At 29.7% G+C, this 12626-nt stretch overlaps 1 protein-coding gene across 1 annotated transcript; it reads right to left on the reverse strand.

The window, feature by feature from the left end:
- Positions 1-8762: 8762 nt before the first annotated feature.
- LOC123891886 lies at positions 8763-12375 on the reverse strand. The gene is made up of 5 exons (XM_045941757.1): positions 12105-12375; positions 11744-11803; positions 11518-11641; positions 10800-10875; positions 8763-9830 (listed from the first exon to the last, which is right to left on the reverse strand). The coding sequence occupies exon 5, from the start codon at positions 9828-9830 to the stop codon at positions 8763-8765; it is 1068 nt and encodes a 355-aa protein (XP_045797713.1). The 5' UTR covers positions 10800-10875; positions 11518-11641; positions 11744-11803; positions 12105-12375.
- Between the last annotated feature and the right edge of the window lie 251 nt (positions 12376-12626).

The following is a 12626-nucleotide window of genomic DNA, read 5'->3' on the forward strand; positions in this document are numbered from 1 at the left end:
TTATTTGAGAATATATACAACGTTAAATCTTATATTCTCAAGATTTGAGCATAAAATATTATTTTTTTAAAATCTCTTGAAGTAACACTAATGTGAATTATTGTTAATTACGACACCAAAAATGAATTTATAAAAAATTATGTTGTTTGGTGGTTATTTCATGCTCACTAGGAAGATATCTACAAAATAAATCTTTTGAGCATTTCTTAATGCAATTTAAATTGCAAATATTATTAATAGAATCTTATATTTTGTTATAACAGTTTGTTGTTGATTTCAGAACCACTTGGGAAGAAAATGTATAAGTTTATGTGATATTCTCATCAAGTTATCAAAGCTTAATAACTCTATTTACAAGGATGAAACTCACTTTCTCCGAGGTTAGTTATAATTTTATTATTTTCTACCTTTATGATTATTTATATAAATGCATAAATAAGAACACATTTCCTGAAGATATCATCTACTGCTTGAAAATGAACTTATTATTAGAATATATTTATAAATTTATAATTTTTTAAATATTTTATAGATTTCTCGTTAATATACTACATTAAAAAAATAAAATATGTTGGGAGTATTTCAAAACGAATTAATTTTAGAGTATTGTGAATGGTTATGCAATAATTCTTAATTTTTATTATTACAATATCACCTATTATAGGTATAATTATGCAAATTTATTTTGTTTGGTAAAATAATAAAAAATATTCTAATTGTTATGAACTATTTCTAGAGAATAGCTAGAATAGAGAAGAAGGAGAGAAAGGGAGAAGAGAAAGGAATAGACTATTGTATTGTTCTATTCAAGGTGTGTCTTTTACATTGTGAGATAGTCATATATATAGGAGATTACATGGGCCAAGAATATGGGCCTAGACTAATGGACATCCACATCTATATTATTCATAACACTCCCCCTTGGATGTCCATCGATAATATGCCTCATTAAAACCTTACTATTAAAAACCCAGTGGGAAAAATCATAGTGAAGGAAAAAGAGTACAACATCCTTTGTGTGTGAACTGCCTCGTTAAAAACCTTACCAGGAAAACCCAGTGGGACAAAACCACAGTGAAGGATAAAGAGTGCAGAACATATTTATATCTCCCCCTCATAAAGACAATTATTATACATGAGATGAAAAATCAAATAATCTTCTGTACTAGCTGCTCCAAAGTTTTACTAAAAGTTGACTCTGTAGAAAAATTTGTCATATCTTCTTTATTATAGTCTTCTCTAAATTAGCATTGCGTCTGATATTATCTTCATGTTGAGTTTTTGCAGGAACCATCATTTTGTAATAAAACAACGAATTTCTTGTATGTGTTGAATTACAATCCTCAACAAAAACATCTTCTCAGCTTGTTTGATGTAGTGCTTAAAATCTTCACATGATTGGATGATATTGTTGTTTCTTTAAAGTATAAATAATTGTATGTTTTGCTTTACTTCAACATTTGGGTTGGATGAATAGGCAAAAATAAAATACTACGAAATTATAGCAAATATATTAGTGAGCTTAATTGAATTAAGATATGGTACTTCAGGACCAATTCAGATTGTTCATCATTTTCTTGAGGCATGACGCATCAAATGACATTGCAACCATTTTTAGTATACAACAAATTAGATTTGTCAATGTCAAACTGTTTTAACACTTTTGCTATATAATCTTATTTAAATTATTAATTTAAATGAGAATATCTCATAAGCTCTTCGGGAGTCTAGATGATATTTTATCATTAATATAAGCATCATATATAAATAATTGATTGTCAAATATAACTAAATCCTTCAGGGATCATCATTATCAAGTGAGCCAGTCAAATACGTTAAAACACATATTTCACATGAATTGAGTATTTCAGATGCTACTCAACTTAATTAATTTTTGAATTCACTTCAGGTGAATATGCTTCTTGAAAATCAATGATTGACATTTATCAATATACTTGAATAACAATTCAAACTCTAAACATTTTGTTTTTATTATTTTTCTCTTGAAAACTTATTCATATCGATTTATCTCCATCTGCAGATGAAATGGACTACTGGTCCAAAAATATTTCGCTTTGCAAAGCTAGTTTAATTTTGTATCAATTGCGTCTATCTTATTTAGTCAATCATTTCATTGTCTATAATCCTTAATAGACTTTGATTTATGATCCTCATTGTCATTTATCACATATATAGCGCTTTATTATGTGCAAAAATATTGTCAACGTTGACTTCATCTCGGTTCCATCGTATTCCATTCATGACATAGTTTGTCGAGATCTCTATATTTTCGTAAATTACAGGTACCTGATAAGTTCTTCTGGAACTGAAAAATTAATTATGTCAAATACTATTTTCATATACTCACTCGGGTCATCTTTGTTTTTAGCTCCTTTTCTTATTTGAGGATTTTTATCTTTGGAACCGATTTGCTTACCATGCTTCACGCGTGGTTAGGAATCATTTGCAATATTAGATTGTCCAACAAGGACATTCATTTTTATTGGAGCATTAGCAGCTGTTGATTGATTTCATAAACTTTGCAAATGAGTTATCTTTTGAACTTCTGGTTCATATTGATTTCTAAGAGGATCAAAATAACAATTATTAATTTATTTCAAAACATTTCAATTGAACTTCTAGTTCATATTTTTAGCTGCTTATTATCTCCCCCTAATATTAGGAAAACTAATTCACCAATTGATAATCAGCCCATAAAGCTGTAAAAAAATCTCCAATTATTGGCTCACTTTGGAGATTCATATAAAAATTATTTTCCCAATATTCTTTTACTACCCATTTAAATGCATTATATTGGAGCAATTGAGACGTACCCAACACATCCAAAAATGTTTATATGGGAAAATAGGTTTATAAACTAAAATTCAAATAAATTAGGGGAGAGCTTATGTATATAATAATTTGTTGGCATGATGCTATTCAATATCTCAACATACATGTTTGAGTGTTCCCAACTATAACTTAGAATGAATCTTCAGGTCCATTATTTTTTGTTTGTATGAACATATTTCACAAGATGTTTGGTATAAATTTCAATTAACATATGATATTTATCAAATACTTTCTAGAATAATATATATAAAATGATCTCTTAAAAATAATCTCACAAACTTCTGGTTGTGAGTTTATAACAAACATACATGTGACCATTAGGTTGATACATCAATTCAAATTTTAGAAATCTAATCGGTCCACATGATCGGTGTATTGATTTACAAATATCACCTTATATATATTCTAAAAAAATAAAAGATGTTCATTTACTTAATTTATCAACTTCCTTTGGGAACTAGTAACACATAAAAATTATTAGATTAAATGAACTTCTGGCCATTCAATACATATCCATAGAAATTTTTCGCATCATAATAGACCAGAAATGACCCAACTGATCTTGCCAATGACAAAATTAATATGATTTATTTGTAAACTTCTGGTTTACTTGAACATGTGCTTAAGTTGCACTAATATCATAAGTATACCACAAACTAGAGATAAAAGTTGATAATATGTCTCGTAATATAGAGATAAAATATCTCCGTCGTTTCTTGTTTCAATATGATATTCATTTATGTGAATATCCTTCGGTAACAAATTTCTTTAAGACTTAAAATATAAAATACATTAGCAAAGTGCAACTTTGTTTCTCGATATAACAATGCATTGACTCTTCTGGAGTCTTCAATAATTTTCGTACTACCAAATCTAAAATTTAATTTTTCATGAATAGTAGTATCGATGAATATTTTAAAGCTAAACAAATATGTTTCTACAAAAAAAATCTTTTCGGTGGAACACAATAAAAAAATAGTAATAATTTATTTGTATGAGAATTAAAAGAGTAAAAATAAAGTATAACAAATTTTTTTTTTTATGTGGATTTAAGTAGAATTAAAAATTAAAATATAGTAACAATTAAAAGATTTTAAAATTAAAATTAATCAATTGATTTAAATATGTAACCGAATAATTAAAATCAATTTATGTTTGCAAGGAATAATTTGTTTTTTTTTTTTTTTAAGAGCAAAGAATAATCATTATTATGAGAGGAAGAAAAAAAACGTTTGAACCATGCATTCAATCACGAGTTTAATATATCAATAATATCCATCCAATGTATGTACAACAATGGATATACAAAATATTCTGAATTTTTTTTTTTTTTCAAAGTTGCTACTTCAAGAGCATATTCAAGAGACATAAATAATTCTTCTATTGATTTCCTTTTAATTTTGGTTCACCTTATACCAAGATCAAATATATCATATAGATTGTAATCATGTTGTAAAATTTTGTAAGTTCTTCAGGAACTTAACAATATATCTCTATCAACAATGGCTATGGAAAATTACAATTTTCCAATCCTTCTGGAATACTTGATATTAAACTTTTGCTTATTCAAGAACTATATCTTTAGGGAAATTAAAATATTAGTTCTTCAAGAATTATACCACCAATATTTATAAACATTGATTATGAAAAATTGTTCTTGAGCGATACTACAAGAAATGCTTTAATATTGAATTTTAAGTTCTTCAAGAACTATACAAATAATTTTTCATTAACAATGGTTCGGGAAATTCATATTCTTTGAGTAATCCATCGGAGATCATTATTATTAAAGCATTAGTTCTTCAAGAACTATATCACAAGTGATCTTCATAATGATTAAGAATAATTTATTCCTTGTGCATTCAATTGGATTTTCCCTTTTTCTTCTTTAGTTCTTCAGGAACTAATTTGCCCACTTTTTACTTTTTTTTTTCATTATTTTTTTCACTTCTAGTGAGAAGCCGAAATTTTAAAATTAACACAGTCATGACTATTACCACGACCATGACCACAAATTTTTTTTCATGGTAATCGTGTGTTACTACATTCACTTCTGGGAATGGAGTAACATCAGTGGGTTAGATTTCATTCACTTCTGGGAATGATTTTTCATTCATTTATCATTGATATATACTATCATCAAATAATAAAATTAAGCAAATAATTAGATAAACATAGTAAACACAGTCTAATAAAAGATAATTCCAATTATTTTTATTAATACTAATATAATGTAACGTACTAAAATTTTATAATGCAAATTAAATAGTAACATAATGAAATTAATAATAATTATAATGTAACATATGCTATGAATGAGATTAATTAGTATCTTATTGAAAATAAATTGGAATATTTTTATGCTCTAGCTTTACAATATGATGATACATATTAAATTATTGTTATTATTATTATTTATTTTTAATCAGCATGATATGCATAGATTATACACTATTATTATTATTATTTTTATTATTATTATTATTATTATTATAACAATAAATAAAATAAATTCAATAAAAATTATAAATAGCCAAAACTCTAAAAAAAATTGATAAAGCTATCCTTCAGGGATGCATGTATATGTATTTTGAATTCTTCTGGAATTCATAGGAAATAATTTATAAGAAGTTCTTCAAGAACTATATAACATCATTATAATGTAAAATTAATCATTTATGCAATTCTTCAGGAATGCATACAACATCGAGTTCTTCAGGAACTGTATAACATATATTATAATGTAATAGGAATACATATATTGGTACAATCCTTCAGGGATGTGTCCCAATTGAATTCATCAAGATTTCATGAAGAATAAAATTTGGATTTTTAAGTTCTTTAAGAACTATATAATAGATCAAATCAGTTTTTTTTTTCAATCCTTCAGGGATTGATATTTTAGAAGCGTAGGTTTATGAATCTTCAGGATTCATATTTTAAAATTTCATCATACTATGAATCTTCAGGATTCATATTTTAAAAATTTCACTACGATACTTCTGGATCGTAGGCTGTGAATCAATATGAAAAAAAACGAAAAAAATAGAATAAAAAATACAAGAAATAAAATTATCACCTCTCATGGTTGCTATACCTTTCTAGAGAGGGGAGAGAGACTATCGTGCTGATAACGTGTTATGAACTATTTCTAGAGAATAGCTAGAATAGAGAAGAAGGAGAGAAAGGGAGAAGAGAAAGGAATAGACTATTGTATTGTTCTATTCAAGGTGTGTCTTTTACATTGTGAGATAGTCATATATATAGGAGATTACATGGGCCAAGAATATGGGCCTAGACTAATGGACATCCACATCTATATTATTCATAACACTAATTATATTTAATATTATATTAATAATAGTCATACCTTATCAGTATGCTATTGTTAATATAATTTGTTGTTAATTGTTCAATGTATTTGTGTTTTGATAATTATGTCAAATATGCATGGTTCGAGTACTCTATCGATTAGAATATTTTGGTGACATAATATTTTTTAAGTACATTGTTATATTTCTTATTTATTATAATTGAGACCTTGTATTTGAGATTGCAATAAATTAGAAAACTTTTTTTTAAGAAATGTAATATTTTATCTCTATTTTATGCAATATCATAATTTATTTAAATTCTAAAGGTATACAATTCCTTAATCCATTTATTTTTGTTTATAATGGATACGACCTCTACTATACTACGCAAACCTGTCACTACTAGACTTAATTAACATTTTTTTGAGGTATAGGCCTAATTAACATAGTGGCCAATTCCTTAGTTCATTTGTTAATGTAGATATGTTATATAATTTGGATATATGATTGATAAAATCCCCACAAAAATCAATATAGTTCACATTTTACAATGATTAATTTTGATATGGACAATCTAACATTGGAAATCCCTTAACATTCCAATTGTAGAAGTGAAAAAAATGAAACAAGTCATGGATGTATGGATGTAGTCCATTTCCTTGGGATATATTTGATTTCGTATCCAATAAACTACTAAATTTTGACGATCTTTTTAAATTTTTGACAATTAGTACGGAGTAGTGGGCATACATAAAATTTATTAGAAACTACTCCTAGAATATCAATCACCAATGATTGTACAGACTACTAAATATGCAAAAAGATTTTATTCTTTTTATAACATACTTGAAAAATGAGCTTATAGCTCTAAAATTAGTTGTTTTTATGGCTTATCATATTATGGTTTTTCTAGTAGATATTTGATCATAATAGGTGTCAACATTACACTTCAGCTAATTGATCCGTTTAAAAGAAAATAGAAGATCATTTATACCTTAGTAGTTGGAAAGGATCGACTTATTTTGCATGTCTTGTCTAATTCGTTTTTGCCAAAGTCTCTGATGAACTTGTAGTAGTGCCTTCATGCAAACGTTTCAAACTTTTCAAACGTTTGCATGAAGGCACTATGACAAATTCATTAGAGCCTTTGGCAAAAACGAGTAAGACACGACAAGCAAAATAAGTCAAATCATTTTCAACTACTGAGGTATCAATGGTCTTCTATTTTCTTTTAAATGGATTCATTAGTCGAAGTGTTTTGTTGGTACCTATCATGATCAAATATCCACTAGACGGACCATAATAAGGTAACCCCTAAAATAACTCATTTTAGAACTATAAGCTCATTTTTCGGGTATGCTATAAAAAGAGTAAAATCTTTTTGTATATGTAGTAGTTTGTACAATTAATAGTGATTGGGATTCTAGGAATATTCTCTAATATATTTTCTGAATGCATTCCACTTCGTGCAAACTGCTGAAAAATTAAAGAGATCGCCAAAACTTTAGTAGTTTCTTGGATGTGAAATCAAGCAATTCCGACCAGGGAAAAGGACTAATGCATGACTTCTTTCGTATTTTTCTCTGCTACAATGGAATCAAGCATATCCAGGTGATTTCCAATGTTAGATTATCCATATGAACTATATTGATTTGTGTCCTTCGATTATGTAGAGACTTTCAAACATATATAGATATTACAAGACCTAAAACAAACAAAAAAGAACCAAAACATATATAGTCCTATTTTCTTGTATTAATTCTATTTACTTCTAAATTTTGTTGCAGATAGTATTCAGTATTCACCAAAGCTTGCTTATATATCTATTCATAAAATGAAGTATAAGGAATTTTTTTCAAATTATTATACATTGAATTTTCATGTTTTGATTGTGTTTTCACCTAGTATATATCCATATTGACTAATGAAATAAAAGTTATTTATCAATATTTAATTCTATATTGGATAATGATATTGCTATAGAATCTAATCTTTGATAAAATAACATCTGGTATAGGCTTTGTACTCATGATAGCAATGTTGAATGTTGTTCAACCACACAGGCTTAGTTCCTCATCAAGCATAGATTTATCAACCTTTGTTCTCTTTCTTTCATTTTGTATAGTATTACTTATGCCTACATAGAAATACATTTGCTTTTAATTCAGTTTTCTTACACTTGTTCTTAATTCATCCATATGGATTTATGCTAGTTATGGTTTTAATCAGAAATGCATTTGAATAAATTAAAGGACTGGAAATTGACAAATGACGTCAGGGAAGTGGTTGAAAGAACTTGTTTTAAGTTCTTGCTTCCACTCCATGATCAGTTGTCTGCCATAAAAGGTGATTTGCAGATTCCTCTGAGCTTCTTAAAACATCTCATATTAAAATATGATGGAGAAGCAGATTGTTTTAGAATTGGAGCCCAAGGGTTTGGGTTAGATTTTGGGTTTGAGGATATCCTGCACATAACTGGACTGCCCATAGATGGGAACCCGGTGACGGGAGAAATAATAGAGGATCCTGCCCAATTACTAGTAAAACATCTCGGCATGGAAATGGTTATTGCACGGAGTATGTTCGATTTTAAATCTATGATGAGACCCCATACGTGAAGTCCATGTGGTCAAACATTTTCACAGGTGGTCGTGTCACATCACCTTGTTGTAGCCCCAATTGCCTATAACATATGTCCGGGCGAACCATTGCTATGTCATAGAAATTGATGCAGGGGACAACTGCATATTTTAGACGACGAAGTTGCTGCTCATACGGAGCATGAAAGCCGTATGGGCTCCAATTTATATCATCCTCATTCAGCTCATCAAATTTGCCGTTGAACACATTTTCCATTAAAATCTTCTTGGAAGGCCTTAAATGATCAAACACCACTTTAACCCACTTGGTAAGTAATGGAGTTTCATTTGCTAATTCTACTCCATGGAGAATTTCAACATGTAAGAACTTGAATCGCTCTAATGCAAATACAACTAAGGCTAGAACAAAAAAGCTAAAACTTTGATGTGTACGATTAGCTATATCATGCTTGATGTGACCCAACACTGCGGCTCCCCAGGCATAGTTGTTGATCTCATTAAAATCCAACAAGGGCAAATAATGTGGCCTACCGGACCTTGACCGAGACGGAAAAATAGTGGTTGAGAGACAGTAAAAGATGAAGGCTTTTGCACGTACTTCCGAAGAATAAACAGTGGCAGCAGGAGTATCAAAGTGCTCTAGAAAAGTGTTCAGATTAACCGTACCCTTGTAAGCAGGTTTTGATTTAAAATCGAACATACTCCGTGCAATAACCATTTCCATGCCGAGATGTTTTACTAGTAATTGGGCAGGATCCTCTATTATTTCTCCCGTCACCGGGTTCCCATCTATGGGCAGTCCAGTTATGTGCAGGATATCCTCAAACCCAAAATCTAACCCAAACCCTTGGGCTCCAATTCTAAAACAATCTGCTTCTCCATCATATTTTAATATGAGATGTTTTAAGAAGCTCAGAGGAATCTGCAAATCACCTTTTATGGCAGACAACTGATCATGGAGTGGAAGCAAGAACTTAAAACAAGTTCTTTCAACCACTTCCCTGACGTCATTTGTCAATTTCCAGTCCTTTAATTTATTCAAATGCATTTCTGATTGTTTCATCTGTCAAAGAAAATCATATAATAAAGCAGCAATTTAAAAAACAACAAAGGAGAATCATATTTATATCCAAAACAGGGGAAAAATAAAATAAAAAAGAAGCAGACCAAGACACTTGACCAGTGACAAAAAAAAAGCATAGGATTCTCCTTCTTTAACGTGACCTTATTCACTTTTATTTGTTTACAATGAATTTGAGAAACTATTTTATACAAAAGAAATGGCAGGTCATGTAACATCCCGGATTTTTCCAAGATATTATTTAATAATTATAAGGGTGGAAGTTGAGAGAAAATAGGAGGCAAGGTTTTGATATATATTCATCAGCTTCTATATGAAGTTTGCCGAACCACTAGAAAAAGGAGGAGAGGCTTACTTGGTCAACAATCATCAGCTCCACGTTTTTGTTATATTCATATAGCCTAATCCAAAATACATTCTCTATATCAGTTCCTATAATTTTGCTTCCACTACCTATCTCCCCTATTTGTTGGTTATGACTTATGCTAATCTATCCCATACTATACATAAATTTATCAGCACATATATGATTCCCTCGTGGCAAATTTTGAATTATCTAGTTAATGCCAACATAATAGCTATACTGTTAATATATATATCATCCACATATAGCCTTCATATCACACGAGTTTCATGTATTTTTCAATTGCTCAAATTCACTTAGATTAATTATAAGGTTAAGTTAATATTAGTTAAGTCCCTATATTAGTCACCTAATTCAATCAATTAAAATAATTGAATTAAATAAATACTAGAATAAATAAAAATCAAGGTTTCTAATTAATTAAAATAGAGGGTCTTACAGGTCAAGTCTTACTCATAATCAAATACAGTCTCTTTCTAAATCTGAGTTAAATATACTCATTATTAATAGCTATAATTTACCAACAGAACAAATAAAACACAATATAGGGTGGAATTTTATAAATGTATAAGGAACATATCAAATACCTCGACAGTCTTCCCTGTGATTTTAGAAGGCAATTTTGGTGTAGCAACAACTGATGTGCTGACAGTTGAAGTAGTTCTACAAGACAAGCAGAAAGAAAGTATTAAAATCATCATCCTATAAATTATTAGTAACTTCTCATCACTTGTGCATATACAGTGAATTAAAGTACAGTAGTAGATATAAAGTGAGAAAAAATAAGGCACTAAACTAGATGCAATATACAGTGAAATAAGGCACAAACAATCAATTATACTGTGTTATTTCACTATGAACAATACTTTAACTCAAGAGGAAGGGTACAAGTAATGATTGAGGAACAATAACCCAGGTAATTATCAAACATACAAATGATCTTTGGCTAAAGATTAGGCCACAATTTCAAAGTTTGATTCCTTCCAAAACCAGTATAATTTGCTTGCTTAAATTATCTCAGACTTTGTGATAGTATAATTACTATCATTATTTAATAAATTACTCCTCTATCCACTGCTGCCACAATTCTATCATTGCCTTTTATCTCACCTCTTCCGCCCACTACCAATCAATTTATTTATCACCGCAAAAGATCAAATAATCAGAGGGTATCTATCATTGCAATATACTTAACACGCTCAGGTCTTAGAGGACAACTGGTAATGCAACATGCTCATTCTATCCCCGTCTCTATATTGCACATGAATAAGGCACCTTAGATTGGTTATACCATTCAGTACCTACCTATTATATCGGAGTAATGACCTTCAGTTTGGCAGGGTAAAAAACATAAAATGGTCATTACTTCAAGAGTGAAAGTAATCGGCGCTTCATTCGTGAATTGTTAAAACAGTGATCTACGGTTCTCCTATCAAGCAATAAGCAATTAACAATAGTCCATAACACGCATAAATTGAACAATAATTAACAGAATTTCGAAAAACAGATATTACATAGTGATAGTACCTACCTGATATGGATCAAAGCTATCACTCTCAGATACCTTGAGAAAAGTAGCAAGACAAACAAGCTAGCAAAAATTGCAAATAAAAACAGTTAGAAAATTAAATTATTAATAATAAACTTAATGCAAATGAAGAATTAGGGTTTGAGATGTAATTAGCAACCTTAATTAACTTTCTTAATAGTCAACACTTTAAGCTAATATAACACGATGTTAGTTTCACATCAGTTACCATTATCAATTGATGCTAACTAGTTTTAGTTCTAATTAAACATATTGATTTCACATATAACAGGTTTAATTCGAATTATGGTGTGAAGAACGGTGGAGAACGGTGGCGTGAAGAAGAGATTTCTGAATAACATACCTTATGGAGAAAACGATTTGAAGAACGGTGAAGAACAGTGAGAACGGTGGAGAACGGAGAACAGTTACTTCAACAGCAAATTTCTGAAAACGAATTGAGGATCGATTTGAGAATTTCTGATGGCGATTGGGTTAGGGATTTGAAGGAAGATGAAGAGCGCGCGATGAAGGAGCGTGGAATTGGAATTCAGTACTGAAGAAGTGAATTCAGTACGATTGGGTTCCCGGTTTATTTTCTTCTATATTTGAACTAAACCGCTGCTAAAACACATTAAACCGCCGGTTCATTAAAACCATACCGGCGGTTTACCAAAACCGTTGCTATTTTAATTTTGTTTTAAAATTATACCAGCGGTTGAAACCTAAATTTATATCGTGTTTAAGGTTTGCTGGACTTTTCTCCATTTATATGTGAGGCTCGTGTGATTATTATAAGGGCAGGAGCAGAGTTTTGAAGTTAAATTGCTAGTTTTTGCATCAATTCCATATTTTTGGCAGTTCTATCCATTGTAGCTATCTAACA

The sequence above is a fragment of the Trifolium pratense genome, linkage group LG6 (assembly GCF_020283565.1).
Source record: "Trifolium pratense cultivar HEN17-A07 linkage group LG6, ARS_RC_1.1, whole genome shotgun sequence".
Classification (NCBI taxonomy): domain Eukaryota; kingdom Viridiplantae; phylum Streptophyta; class Magnoliopsida; order Fabales; family Fabaceae; genus Trifolium; species Trifolium pratense.